Genomic DNA, 15,616 nt, shown 5'->3' with positions numbered 1-15,616 from the left:
ACACAATAGAATTTATTTTGTCATTTGATCACGAAACTAATAATGTCGTGTTACCATTAACTGCGAATTTTTATTCATTTTTTTTGGCTTTGCCAAGTGTCTCACGAGTTAAAATAATATGTAGTATTTAAATTTTCTTCATATGTGAATTATTTTGGAAATTATGATAATTTTTCCAAATGGGAATCGCTGAAAAAAGCATATTTGTCCTTTTCTATTCAATTGCAATAATAAAGATTTTAGTTTTTTTCTGAAACTATAGTATCAATTGCGAATGTGTATGAAATATCAATGAATGATACAGATGGGAAATGCTAAAAAATAAATCGTTTTCAAAACAGTCAATATTTTTGTAGTCCAACAATTGCGATTTATGACATAAAACGACCTCTAGAATTAGCCAGAGCTAATAGTGACAAACTTTAACTCCTAAATATTGTTAAACACACCTCTGCAAATGCAATGTACATAAATAATTCGCTTTAAATACAAGGAACAACCGGCAGTGAGACTGTATTTAGCAGATCCCCAAACGGGGCTCATGGTGGGCAGTGGGTTATGTTTTTGTCTGTTTTTCATTTTTACTGTTCATGGATAGGCAGTTGTTGTTGTTCTTGCTGTTTAGGCAGATGTCTCTCATAATCTCGCAGAGTTACAATGAAATTTGTTCCAAGTGTGAACATACTGTCTTTTTTCACTGATAGTAAATCTATCATTACGTGTACTAAACGTTGTCTTTGTCCAAGAAGAAGACTTTGATTTCCTGCTGGGGCAACCATTGTCTCACTCTCTTCCAGATATGTATTTGCTGCAAGTTACAATACAATAAACGACACCGTCCTCATCATTTATCATCTGATTTCCATCCGCCTATCAATTGGATGGATGGCCACTATCCAAGTCAGTTCTTATTCAGAATTACTGCCCATTGGTTGAGAAACACATCTCACAACATTCCGACTTTTCCATGGTGGTATGTCTTTCCAAACACCAACCACATTCTACAAGGCCCTGGGTACATTTTATTTGCCAAAACACTAGAAAGATTGTTTTGTCTTCAAGAATATCAAACTTCCCTTTCTAACTTATGCAATGAACTATCAAACACATTGGCAGAAGAAACGAGAGTAAACAAATTAGAGAACAGATCCTTAAGAACCCTTACGAGGTTACTAGGAAACCGTTTGCTGATACTAAATATGGTAGGTGAAGATATACTGAAAATGGACTGGGCGGCCATATACAGGAGATCTACATTGACTCAAAGTGAGATCAACCATTCATATTCATGGACAGTTTGAAATACCTATCGAAAGCAGCAATCATATATTTCATTTTGGTTGATTTCAGCAAGAGGAAAGAGCGCCCCAGAAGGTGTTTGTATACCATATAAAGATCAAGTGCATAAGTATTGTACTCAATTATTTTATTAAACTTTACCTTCCATTTAGAATGTTATAGCATAAAAATGAACCGTTGATGCCTGGTACCAGACAGAAGAGTTTAATTAACAAAAGAGGCTAAAGTAAAATTTATTGGTCACTTTAGACCAGTTTCAATCCTGACTGTAGATAACAAGATTTACATGGATTTACGTAATAAAAGATAAGTTACATATCTACAAAATCATGGCTATGGGGCAGGTGTCCAGAAGGGTGACATCTCTGGAATTTGTGGGTGTGTGGAACAAGGATTTTCAATCTGGGAAGCACACAAGACAGAAAGGAGAGTAAAAAGGAGTTGAATGTCGTATGGTTTGATTTGGCTAATGTTTATGGTTCTGTACCACTCAAAAGACAGCTCCAATCAGTTGTTGATGAAAGCAATGGACTTCTTTTATATACTGGAAAAGATTATCTGATGAAGAGCTGCTACAACAATTTCAAAATGCAGTTCATGGCAGAGAATTTTACAATATAGTGGGATCATCTTGAAATTGGAATATCTGCAGGTTGCACAATATCAGTCATTTGAGCTTTTTATGGAGAAGCTACTTAGATCAGAAGATTTATCAGAAGAAATGGCTCGAGTGAAATCACCTGAGAAGTCATTAATTGATGATATAACAATAATAACAAGAGAATAAAATGATATGCAAATCATCCTGGATAGACTGGATGGACTAATTACTTGGTCGAGAATGTGGTTGAAAGCAAATAAGTAATGCAGTCTGTCAGTTGTCAAAGGTCATCAGAAGAAACCATAGCAGGAGAAACAATGTCGAAGGTTAAAAAGAAACCTGTAAAATGTTTAGGACGATGGTACCTCATTGTCCAATAAGAGTAGAGGCATTAGGATCATGGCAGAAACAGAGGATTGGTTATAAGCAATAGGTAAGTCAAGACCTCTTGGAAAATACGAGATTTGCTGCGTCCAGTTTGATCTATATCTCCGTCTTGCGTATATATTATTGAGCATCCGTTCTTGTGTACCATTTCAGATATTTTTCACCGCCATAACGTGTGGATGACCAGTTATATGAAGTTAATGAAGTTTGTGCAAAGGTAGACTGTAGAGTGTAAAATCTTGCATGCATTAAGTTCAACACTTCTTATTAATAACTGCACTTTTTGATTCCTCGTAACCTAACATCTGAATGTTCAAAGAAGACTTGAAATATGACTAGTAGCGACCCCTTTTGAAAATGGACAAAATGTGGCATCGTGCAGAATAAGGGTTTATTCCCCAAGGGAGATCATGCTGACACGGTTGCTATATTAGGTGATGACACTCCAACTTTATCAACTGTGCAAAAGGGGACAGCTGAATTTAGGAGGTGAACAGAGAGTGTTGAAGAGGACCCAATGTCTGGACGTCCTGCTACTTTCACTACCGAGGAAAACGTTTAACATCTTCACCGCATGGTGATGGATGACTGTCGATTGATTATAAATCAAATAGCCAATGCTATTACCATTTTCTCTGAGAGATTTGAGAATATTCTGCACTTGGTATGACAATGGTTTCTGTTTGGTGGGTGCCACGTCTTCCAAGACCTGATCAAAAGCACACTAGGCTAACCACATGATGCTAAAATCCGACATTGCTTGAAGCAGATCCAGCTGGTTTCCTTGAACCTTTCATAAGCCACGATGAGTGTTGGATTCAACACTTTGAGCCTCAGCCAAAGAGATAACCCATGCAGTAGAAACACACCTCCTCACCTACTTGAAAGAAGGCCAACATCGTTTCATCTACATGGAAGGGGATAGTCTCAGGTTTTGTGATGCAAAATGCATCATTGTGTTTATTGCCTATTTTCAGAAGGGCTCTGCCATTTTACTGCCATTTTACTGAAGCAGTTACAAAAGACTTATCAAGACCAAATGCACAGGGAAACTACTACAAACTGCTTAGTATCATCAAGACAATACCCCAGCACATACGTCCTTGCTTTCAATGGCTGCTGTGCATGGCCCTGGTTTTGAAATAGTTGATTACCTTCATTCTTCCCCTGCTTTACCCACTTCTGACTATAATCTGTCCATCAACTTTCAAAAATAGTCAATTGAGAATCGTTATCGCAATGATGATGATGACATCATATCTTCTGTTGATGAATTATTTTAGCAACAGGATTAAACCTTGTTCACCATTGAGATTCATTCAAGAACTGAAACACGAATGGATGAAGTGTGGGGACCTCAAGGGAGACTGTGTTGGAAAATAGACTTATTTTGGTCACATTTTATGTGAGTGTATTTGTCATCCTATGAAACTTTCAGCGGACCTTCATATGTTGGATGCCTTAATGAAAAAAAAAGAGATTGAGAAAGGTTACCCTATCCTGTGGTGGACTTGAATATTTAGCTAATATATGGAACCATTGTAAAACTTATAAAAATGTTGAGCGACCATTGAAGAAAAGAATATCTTATGATAATAAGATATACTTTATTGATAACGATTAAGAAATTCTACTATAAAATGTAAACCATGGAGATATTTATTTCAGGTTTTCAAACACTGGATGAGAGGTTTCTCCTGAAAGTGGCACGGCTGTTAGGAAGCAATTGGTGGCAAGTGGGTGAGTAGAAAATAACAATACCTAATTGATGTCTGTTAATTTTAATTTCATTTGAGCCTTTGTATGTCAGAACGACTGAGAACAGGTTCCATTCCTAATTTCCACTTGAAATGTTAACTGAAATAATTCTATTGAAAATATTAATCTGATACAATAAAATTGAGGTTAGCAAGGTTGGTAAAATGGATAAATTAATAAAACACAGTTGAGAAGATATTGTCTTTTGGAAGAAGGGACTAAAATATATTGTTGTTTAAGGCTAAATAGATGATTGAATGACAATGTTTTTGTGTGTTTTACATTTTTACAGAGTTTATTCCTCGGTATTTTTAATGAAGCAAAGGTAACACTCGGAATAAGTCTTGTTTATTCCATCGTAAGACCTTGAGTTAGCTTCTTCTTAGGATCATTGTGTAAGAAGCAGATAATTTCAGGTCATATCACCAAATTAGAATGACGTCTTAATCACATGACATATGTCTGTAGATGCTTCCGGGAAAGACTAAATAGATGACACTGATGAATCATATCATATTCTCTCCAGCCAAGAAGAGAGAATTCTTCTGAGAGAATTTACCAGAAAATGAATATTTACAAGTCAAGCCAAACGGGAGGTGACCTCTCTCAATGAAACTGATATAATAATAACAGAATAGGCTCAGGAGAATTGATCGAATCTGGAGTTCATTAAGAATTGGTGAGAAGAATTATTTGGAGAAGACTCAATTGGGATTGAATTTGACTCAGAATTATCGACTCTTGAAATATGAATGATTAATCGATTTGGGAAGTTAGTCTATTTCACAGGGAAAACATTGTTTTGATTTCATCAAGTGCTTCTGGAATGTTCTTGCTTTCCACATAATCATACATTCATGTCATGCCTGGATGGCAAAAGGAATTATGCATCTCAGCAATTTGATTCCAACTAACAACAGAACAAAACAGAAAACAGACATGTCAGAAATCTTCTCATTTCTAAACATTTTATGAAGACATTTAACATCAAACATAAAACCGAATGATTGTTTGTATCAGTAAAAAGGGTGAATCGTTTTCAACTGAAGCAATGCCTCTAATGTTGTATAGACTCTGTGATTGAGGAGGTTTCTTTCTCAACTGAAGGATGTTTTAACTCAGAATTCTGCAAGACATTTGAAAAGAATCAATACTTCTTCCTCCCTGATTTACAGATGTAACTATTACAAAACCAGAAGCATCTCTTTCAACACGAATGGGTGAAGTTTCATCTTAGCCCCAACTACTGAGTCTTCAATATCTTTCTTCATTTGGTGAAGTCCAGCTCCAGAAAAAAAGGAAATTTACTAGTTTTAATTTTAATTGAAACATTATGTATCCACTTTAGAAGATATTAAAAGTGGACATGTTATGGTCAGTTTGTGTCTTCAGGACAATGCTTATGATGTCACTCTATGGCTGTAAACCTATTGCTATTAAGTCTCATTGTTACAGTAAATCATATCAAGATTTCATCAAATTACAAGTCCAATACTTTCTGGCTGAAGGCATTATTGAACCATGCACATCTCTCTGTTGTTTTCAAGTTGTTTCTACCATGGAACGCCATAAAAATGAATGGTTGTGGATTATTCTCAGAAAGAGAATCGTTTCACCAAACTTGATGGGAATCAACAACTTTGGATTTCTGATGAAAACCATTCTAGGTTCTTGTGTAGAAAGCTGATGATTAATTCCAGTTCAAATCACCATACTGAAATGACGTCTTGCCACATGTAGTTGCTTCAATATAAAGAAGAAACTTAATGGAGGACACTCAACAGAACCATATCACTTCTTATCGTTTTTGTTTAATCAAATATCTGTGTTAATCCAGCAGAATTAACTTAAAAGACTTTCCAGGCATGACGTCTCTATCTTTTACTTGGGAGCATAGAACTACATAATTAAATGGTCCTTTTTAAGATGACAAGATGTAGTGACCTGTAGCTTCTCCACTGTCCAGTGTCCATCTGGATGTGGATCACACTTCACTCACATGTAGGGCTTAATTGTCCGTAGGTGAATGGTGTAGATGTTTAATAAGTTCTGTCTACTTTCCTTTGACCTCTTTATAAATTGTGGCTTTGATCCAGTGAAAGATATCGTCATTATGTGCCATGCATCCAGAAAGACAGAGTGAGACGGTGTCTTCCATAATTTGTGTTGTTTAACTAACAGTTTATATTAATTAGTCAGAGCAGAAGAGATGTCACACTCACAAATGATTTATTTCAAGCAATGAACACGTCAAGTCACTTCCTCTCCGCATTGAGAGTACACATTTCTAGTATGATGGACATGTGATTAGAATTTTACAAAAAAGGATAGCAAGCTTAAGTAACAATCAGGAAACCAAGAATGAGATAAACCCAATTGGTCACACATGAAAATCCAACAGGAATGTCTTAAGATGGTTTCTTCTGATTGGACATTATGTGGGAAGTAGCTGGGAACTCTAGTCTTGTAAATGTTCTAGAAATACTGAGCTAAGAAAATGAATGGATGGATGGACCAAGTGGTGTGTCTGTTTGTAGTTGATGTTGACTGTTTAGGTTCTGATACACTTTTGATTAACCAAATACTTCTGACATCTGCTTTCCAGAAATTTTCGCAAATGCAATTTTCAATTAATTTTGTTCAAAATTTTCTTTAATTCAACCTCTTTGTTATTTGTGTCATCATCCTTAGAAATAGAAGACAATGTCTTATATTTTTCACGTTTCTTCAGTGTTTTTGTATTTCTCTATTGATAAAGTTTCTTTGTTTTATTTATAACAACCTACAATACACAACTCTGATATTATTGTTAATGTTCTTCAGGTAATTTCTTATTGTTCTATCTTCAACAGGAATATTTTTGGGGATTAAAAGTACCCAACTGGGAATTATCCGGGACAACTTTTCTGGTAATGTTCAAGAGCAGAGCTTCCAGATGCTGCTCTACTGGTCAACAGATTGTGATCCGCAGGAAGTTACGATGGATACATTGAGGGCAGCTCTTGAGGAAGCTGAGTGCTTACTTGCACTCGAATGTCTGACATTAAATGTAAAGTGAATTGCTGTGTAAATGTTGCTTAGTCCCAGAGCATCCTTGACCAAGCAATGATCCATGATAAAATGTCAACCAGCCGGGACCATCCTGTCTTTATTGCTAATGTAGAAAACTCAGAACCACATTGTCCCACGTGCCCTACCTTAAGATGATGAGGTGTGAATTGTGGTAAATTCAGCTATTATTTCCAGCAGGTCTGTCAACCAAATAGAGACCACTTCACTGGTTTCGCTTCTTTGTTATCAGAAATTAAATTTTGAAATAAATACAAACATTGAAATGTTCAGTTGTTGTTGTTGTGCATATAATCACCTCCCTAAACAATTCCATTGCTTTACAGATAGTTTTAATAACATCTGGTATATTATATGGACATCCACCTTCATCTATGGCTTAGAATAGAATGCCTGGTATATATAATAATGGAAGTCTGTCGGGGTTCGACAATCACGTCAGTGACGCCGGAGGTGGGAGCAGAACCCAAAGGCAGATGCGCAGATGGGCCACATGTTGGGCACGTAACAGCAGAAGTAGGGTTGGAAATTCTCTCTTTTCAGGCTTGTCGATTATGGTCCAGGCTCTTGCGGCGCTTTTCCTTGAACAGCCTAACACCCTTTTGGACAGCTGGACGCCAGGCGTCGCGGTCAGAGGCAAGCGATTCCCAGCCACGGGCTGAAATGCCGCAGGCCTCAAGGAAAGTTTTCAAGCTGTCCGTGTATCACCTCAGTGACTTTCCAGTGTTTCTCGCTTCAGAAGCCAGCTCAGAGAAGATCATCTTTGGTAGACGTGCGTCGTCCATTCGGACTACATGTCCGACCCACTGGAGCTGGGCCTTCGTGATGTGGGCTTCGATCCCGAGCATTTCGGCTCTGTGAAGCACCTCAGTGTTGGAGACTCTGCCCTCTCAGGAAATTCCCATGATTTGTCGAAAGCAGCGAAGGTGGAACTGGTCAAATACTCGCATTTGTCTCCTATACAGCGTCCATGTCCCACAGCCGTAGAGTAGAGAGGTGATGACGACTACGCTATAGACTGCCAGCTTGGTGGAAAGTCTGATGCCTCGTTCGGCCCACACACGTGTCCCAAGTCTGCCAAACGAAGCTCCTGCTTTTGCAAGCCTCATGCAGACATCTTTGTTCATGCTACAGTTTGAGGACAGACAGCTTCCCAGGTATGTAAAGCTCTTCACGTTGTTCAGAGTTGTACCTTCAATCTCAATCTAAGGCTCAGGAGTTGTCAGGCCAGGTGCAGGCTGAAACATCACTTCAGTTTTTCGTAGGCTAATGGTCAGTTCGAAGGCTTCTGCGAGACAAGTGGCAAGTTCTTGCAGGTCTGGTTCATTCAGTGCTGCAAGCGCACAATCGTCTGCAAACAGAAAGTCTCTCACTAGGGCGTCCAGGACTTTGGTTTTTGCCTTCAGACGTTTAAGGTCAAAGAATCGGCCGTCACATCTGTAGCGAATAGTGACACCAGCATCAGACAGGGCGCGGAAGTGCATGGTGGCAAAAATGAGGCTGAAGAGTGTGGGAGCCATCACGCAGCCTTGCTTCATGCCATTGGAGACCAGGAATGGATCAGAGACATCTCCATTTTCCACGATGCGAGCCATCATGCCATCATGAAATGACTGAATGATCCTGCCGAGCTTTGGTGGGCAGCCTAGCTTGGACACACTATCCCACAGGCCCTCTCAGCTGTCAGTGTCAAAAGCCTTCGTCAGGTTCACGAAGAGGATGTAGAGGTTCTGGTTTTGTTCTCGGCACTTCTCTTGTATCTGCCGTACTGCAAAGACCATGTCTATTGTCCTCCTGTTGTTCCTAAATCCACACTGGGTCTCTGAGACCACGTCGTCCAGCAGGTGGTGTGTGATGCGGTTTAGAAAAACACAGGCCATGATCTTTCCTGCGATGCTCAGCAATGAGATGCCTCTAACTTTTGAAATATATATAAACTTTGAAATATTCAGTTGTTGCTATTGCTGTGCATGTAATCACCTCCCTAAACGATTCCATTGCTTTACAGACAGTTTTAATAACATCTGGTATATTCATGGACATCCACCTTCATCTATAGCTTAGAATAGAATGTCTGATAGATGTCTTGCAAACAACTCGCACATGCAAGTGCTACCAGTCGAGAACTCCGCATACCGGAAGCCAGCAAGTGTATGGGGTCATCAGGAGAGAATACGCGCCGTTTCGGGGCCTACCTCTCGACGGCATCAATGCGCACTGGCCCCCCTCATTGATATGAGGCCCCGCTTGCTAGATCAACTGGTTATTAAAAAAAAGCTCAATATTTCTCTAGCCATTGCTCTTTTTAACCAAATCCAGTGGCTAGCCTTCTCCACTGTAGTTTGGATATCACTCATGGTGGTATTTACTTTACGATGAGTTAGGCCTAACGATAACAGCAGTCGTAGTCGTCTCACACTGTGTCCAACACATATATATATGTGTGTGTGTGTGTGTGTGTATGATGGCCGTCCACTCGTGACCGAGGAAGACCATTGCTGACCTTCAGGGACATTGTGCGCGCTCTAGGACTAACTTATATTTTGCATTTGTGGTTCCGTTGGTGGTTAATGAGCTCTGATTTTGACAAGCATACACGATTGCAAACCATGCTTTCCCCATTCACTAAATTAGTAGTGCGCGTTCGAACAGTACGCTTAAGTTCTTCATGCTGAATACGAGCTCTCTCAAAAGTGTTGACCCCGCTTCTTGACCTGATTTCTTCATCTGTGGCGAAGACAGGCATTGTTCTCCCAGTCAGTCACCTGCATATCACAGGCCTTTAATGAGGACTTGACACAGTCCTTAAATCGCAGCATTAGTTTCTGCCGAGGTCTCTTTCAATTCACAAGTTCCTCCGATGGCATCTGCTTAGGGATCCTGCTATCCTGCATACCAATAAGGTGTCCAGTCCAACATAACCGGTGCTTGTGCACCATCACCTCAATTCTCAAGATATCAGCTGTCCTCAGGACGTGTGTGTCTGGAGTTTTTAAGGTTCAGCCAACATTCAGAATGTGTCTGAGACATCTCTGATGAAAGTGTTCAAGAACCCTTACATGACATTTGTAAAGGGTCCATCTCTTACATGAGTAAAGGAGCGATGTCAGTACACATGCACAGTACACAGCAATTTTTGTTTATCTTGTGATGCCATGCTGGGACCAGGAACAAGACTGAAGAGACCGAGAGAGATATCGGCGCCCACTGACCGAAAAACCCTCGAAATCACAGGTTCTTTATATTACAACTAATTTTACAATATTTACAATAGTACGTACACTTTTCACAATAATAACATTTTTAACCTTCCTCATCCGAACCCCCAATCAAATACCCTGCTGCCTGCCGCCAAGCCTGCATCGTCAGGTGAGGGTCCGCGAAGAGGAAGGTAAACTCTTCTTTAGAAAAGGTCTTTGTGACCTTCGACAGTTCTCTATGTATCACTACCTCCGCAGCCACCTTAGACTGCCTGTGCATGCTGAGTACATGCGTTCTCGGTCGCCCAGGCCGTCCAAGAATTTTCCAACAGGCCCGCCGTCGCGGTAAAAGAGGATAAACTCTTCTTCCTCATGGGAAGGGGCCTCAGCCTACTGTCAGTGGCACAATTCCCACTGACGGAGCCTCTTGCGCCGGTGGCACACATTCCACCGGCGGAGCGTCGGGATCTGTCGGTGGCACAGCAACATCCGCCGACCATCTCCCATTTGTTCTTTTTCTTTTTTTCTTTGAGGTTGCGGGAGTCGGGGCCTCCGTCGGCTTAACCGGGGGGTGGGAGTGTCTTCCACCTTTCCTGCAACCTGTGTGCCTTTTGGTGAGCAACCATTGTTGCTCACCTTACGTTTTCTTTTCGTTTTCGAGGAAGCAACCGCCTCCATGACTTCCTCCGTCGCCCACTCCAATACTTGCTTCAGGGCCTTACCTCGACCCTGGGGGCAGTTCTTTCTGATGTGGCCAGATTCCAGACAGAGATGACACTTGGGGGGAGGAGGCGTCTCTCAAGTATCACCGAGTACCTGGAACCGGCCATCTTCAAAAAATCAGGAAAAACTAGACTGCCGACTGACTGGGTCCACAGGGTCAAAACTGCTTTTGACCCCGCCCAATCAGTCGCAGCCTCAATTTTCACATGGAGGAGCTTCGCTCCGCTGCCACCCAGACCCCGGCGTATGGAATCTTCAATCCATTCCGGTTGGATTCCAGGCGGCAAACCGCAGACCCAAGCCCTCGTCTCTTTCTTCCCACAATATATGGGAAGAAACAATATTTTTCCCCCACTAGGGGCTGGCTTGCACAATTGCAAGCTTCCTCAGGGGTGTCAAATACCAACCACACCGTTGCATACATGACACCCCTGGAAATGAAATATTTCTTTGCTGGCAAACACTTTGCCAGCTCTTCCTCAATTTCTTCTTTGTTAAAGAGGGCGATGGTATCAAGCGCCCTAGAATAGGTACTTAGCACCACCGCCCTCTTTCCTAAGTCCACCAGCCACTGTTTGGGCGGGACAATCTCCCTCTCCAAAGCAATGGCTCTATTTTTTGCCATGTTATCAAAAATAAGAATATAGTTCTAAACAAAACAACTAAGAACAAAAATAGTCAACAAAATAAAAAAAAAAAAGAAAACTGAAAGTCATAAACAGAAAAGAAAAGGGAAAGCAGTTCAAAAGGAAAAACGAAAACATTAAGAGTTCAAAAGAGGCAAAAAAAAAAAACAGTTCAACACGGCAAACAATCTTCGGCCACACGGGTACTCCAGGCCAAGCTCCAACTCAAACGTGGTACTCCCTGCAGCTTTTACTATGTAGACTCAAGAATCTTCACTCCCAAAAATTTTTCTTGATGTGAAACAAAAACAATATTGGTTACGTTGACGTGGTCTCACAATATCCAAAGTTTTCAGAATTCTCCGACACAATTTTCAGTTGACGGGAATACAAATTCGCGAAAAACTTCCAGTTTGTTGATATGGCCGCCTAGAAACGCCCACCGACAACAAACTGGACACACTTTTGCTTGCAAAACAAGCAATAATTTCTTGCCGCCAAAAGCAGGCGAAATTGCCCCAGAGCTGAGCAGAATTTACTGTAAACAATAAACAACACAATATTTCCACCCAGCTCAAAATGCAAAATCACCTACCTTGACGGCAACATTTTCTTTGACGGAGCTAAAAAGTGCACGTCTTCACTTTCCTTCAACCAAGATAGTTGTTTTCACATACGTATTCGCCTTTATATATTTATATATTTAATCCTTTATATTGAACACTCAATATTTCATATATTCAATAAGACATATTCCATATATTCAATAAGACATTCAATACTTTATCTCATTGTACCATCCATTTTTTATATTATATATTCCATATTCTATATCCCACATTAATTTTACAAGAATATAAATAAAACATAAAAAACAGACAGAGTTGGAACTCTTTTAGATAAAATAATATATCATTTTCATTTTTCATTTTATCCAGTTTCAGCTCATGAGCTGTGGCCATGCTGGGGCACCGCCATTTTGTGTTGCTACACAATTTTACTTCAGGAATTGACATTTGGTGCATGAGAGAGTTTGATGCAGCTGCTCTCATCTGCACCTCCTGCCGTAAAGTTGGTTCATCTGGGACACCTGACAGGAAGAGGTCCAGCCTCATCTTGAAGACACCTACATCCACCGCATGCAGGTCTCTCCGGTCCTTCGGGAGGATATTGAAGAGCTGTGGACCTCTGAAGCCCAGGCTATTGCAGTATCTTGTCCTACATCTTGATGGCAAATTTGGAGTCCTTGACACTATGCAATGGCGTCCAGTTCTTTTATTTATGTAACTTTCGATGCCAAAGTTTGGGACAATTCCTTCGAGGATCTTCCAGATGTATATTATGGCATATCTTTCTCGTCTACGCTCTAAGGAATAGAGTCTTAATCTCTTGAGTCTTTCGCAATAGCTTATATGCTGCATAGAGGCTATCTTCTTTGTGTAGCTTCGTTGGATTGCCTCAAGTTCTGAGATAAATTTGACACTGGTTGGTGACCATAGCTGAGAGCAATAGTCAAAGTGGCTTAGAACAAGTGTCTTCCAGAGCACCATCATGGTTTCCTGATCTCTTGTTCTAAAAGTCCTTAGAATCCATCTGGTCAGTCGCCTGCATTTCATTGACAATTTAGCAACATGAACATGAAAGGATGCATTATTAATCATGTAAATGCCCAGGTCTCGCACTGTCTCTGCCTCTGGGATTGCAGTCCCTCCAGGTCCAGTGTATTTCATGGGTTCTGCATTTAGTCTTGCATGCTGATAGCATAAGGCTTGAAACTTTTCAGCATTAAACTGCATGTTATTCTTTTCAGCCCACTTGTATATTTCATCCAGCTCACATTGCAGGTGCATAGTGTCTTCAGGGTTCTGTATTACCTGTGAGACTTTTGTGTCATCTGCATAACTTGTGACCGTGGCTCTCTCTGTGGCTGAGGGCATGTCTGAGAGGGCCATTATGAACAGTAATGGTCCCAAAACAGTGCCTTGCGGAACACCGCTCACTATTTGTGTGTCATTGGAGGTGGCCCCATTGGCTACTACCACCTGACTTCTATCCTTCAGAAAGTCATGAAGCCATTCTCCCAATTTTCCAACTATGCCGAGATCACGCAGTTTGTGACATATCATTCCATGATCAACTTTATCAAAGGCCTTTGCAAAGTCGAGATATATCACTTCCACATTTGAGTGGTTAAGTAGCTGTTTCAGCACCCAGTCATAGTGTTGTAAGAGCTGAGTCAGGCAGCTTCTTCCTGGTCGGAAACCATGTTGGGTGTCAGGCAGCAAGTCATTTTCTTCAAGGAAGGCGATTAGTTTTCTTCTGACTATTCGTTCCATGACCTTGCTGATGTGTGAGGTGAGAGAGATAGGTCTGTAGTTCTTGGCCTCCGCTCTGCTACCTCCTTTATGAATAGGGCATATTTTCCCTTCTTTCAGTTTTCTTGGGAGTTTGCCAGATGCAAGGAAGCTCTGAAAGAAGGACTGCAGTGGTCTTGCTAGGACTCGTTTACATACCTTTAGAAGGATTGCTGGGAATCAATCAGGGCCAGTAGCTGAGTTTGGGTTCAATTCATCTATAGCCCTTATTACATCGTCTTCCTTTATATCGATGTAATCAATCATCATTGCCTCTGCTTTTATATCTGCATTGGTAAAAAAGTCAGTTGGATTACTGACTTGAAAGTGCCCTAGGGGTGGAGTGAAAACACTTTTGAATTGATCATTTAGTATTTCACTTATCCTCCTTGGGTTTCCTGTTAGTGCACCATCTTTTTCAAGTAGTGGCCCTATCCTGCAGTGCACTGAAGCTGTTTCATTGGCAAACTTGTAGAAAGCTCTGGGGTTAGATTTTATATTGTCTATAGTCCAGGCTTCTTTGTCTGCTCTTTCTTTTTCGTGGGAGAGTTGCAGATTTTTTTCAATCTCCAGCAGTTGTATTTTCAGGCGGGACTTTTCACTGCTTTCAATTTGTTTGTTTAGGCGATTTGAAACTTTTGTACGCCGTCTCATAAGAATTTTCCTCTCCCTGGGGATTTTGTTCTTGTGTACAGTGGCCTTTCTCTCCGGGACACATTTGTAACATATAGCTTGCATTACAGACATGAATTGTTTAAGTTTCATGTCGATGTCCGGTGAGGAGAGACATTTAGGCCAGTTTTGTTTGAGGATCTCTTTCTCAATCTGTTTCCAGTTTGCCTTATTGAAGTTCAAATTGGAAAGATTCTGAGAGTTTCTTGTAGGCTGCATGTCCATGGCTTCCTTTGGTCTGTACATGGTCAGCTCTACCATGTTGTGATCCAAGAGTAGCGTCGGTGTCACTTTCACATTATGGATGAGATCCATATTATTTGTGAAGCAGAGATCCAGTATGTTACCTGCCCTGGTTGGCTGGAGTACCACTTGTTCCATGTACAAAGTGTTGGGAAGGTTCAGGAGGGAATTCACCTGCCTTTGTTCGTATCGCGTCATTCCTGGGAGAGAAAGGTCCTCGGGCCATCTGACATTGGGCAGATTGAAGTCTCCCATAAGAAGTACACTTACGTGTTGTTCTAATGTGTCTAGAACTTCTTCTATTTTTGTAAGGCAGTCTTCAAACTTGCCTACATGATTTGGAGCATCTGGAGGGCGATATGTAGCACATATAACTACATTGAGTTGTCTTATATGTACAATTAGCGTGTCACATACTGAATTTGAGTGTGACAAAAGGACCTGGGGTGTGAGGTCTTCGCGGATGTACATAGCAACTCCACCATGACTCCTTTCTTTTCTGTCAGTCCGTAATACAACATACTGTGATATGTTTATTTCTGCATTTCCTATATCTGGTTTCAGGTGGGTTTCCGTAAGTGCTATGCATAAGGCTTGACTGCAAGCAACAAGGTCTCTCAAGAAAGGGATTTTTGTCCTGTTACTAAGTGATAACAGTCCTCTGATGTTCAGTAAGAGCATCGA

At 40.7% G+C, this 15,616-nt stretch overlaps 1 protein-coding gene across 2 annotated transcripts in view; it reads left to right on the top strand.

The window, feature by feature from the left end:
- LOC149130107 (uncharacterized) overlaps positions 1-7,386 on the top strand; it is a 73,265-nt gene extending 65,879 nt beyond the window's left edge. Inside the window, exons 7-8 of one of the 2 annotated variants that reach the window (XM_089346515.1) lie at positions 3,956-4,027; positions 6,898-7,386. In XM_089346515.1, coding sequence (XP_089202641.1) covers positions 3,956-4,027; positions 6,898-7,103 — 278 coding nt within the window. In that variant the 3' untranslated portion in view covers positions 7,104-7,386. The other variant, XM_089346516.1, reaches the window with a different exon arrangement.
- Positions 7,387-15,616: the final 8,230 nt, after the last annotated feature.

Source organism: Octopus bimaculoides, chromosome 30 (assembly GCF_046866305.1).
Source record: "Octopus bimaculoides isolate indiv1 chromosome 30, ASM4686630v1, whole genome shotgun sequence".
NCBI lineage: Eukaryota > Metazoa > Mollusca > Cephalopoda > Octopoda > Octopodidae > Octopus > Octopus bimaculoides.
Note: the sequence above shows the minus strand (reverse complement) of the source record. Positions and strands in the feature narration are given on the sequence as shown.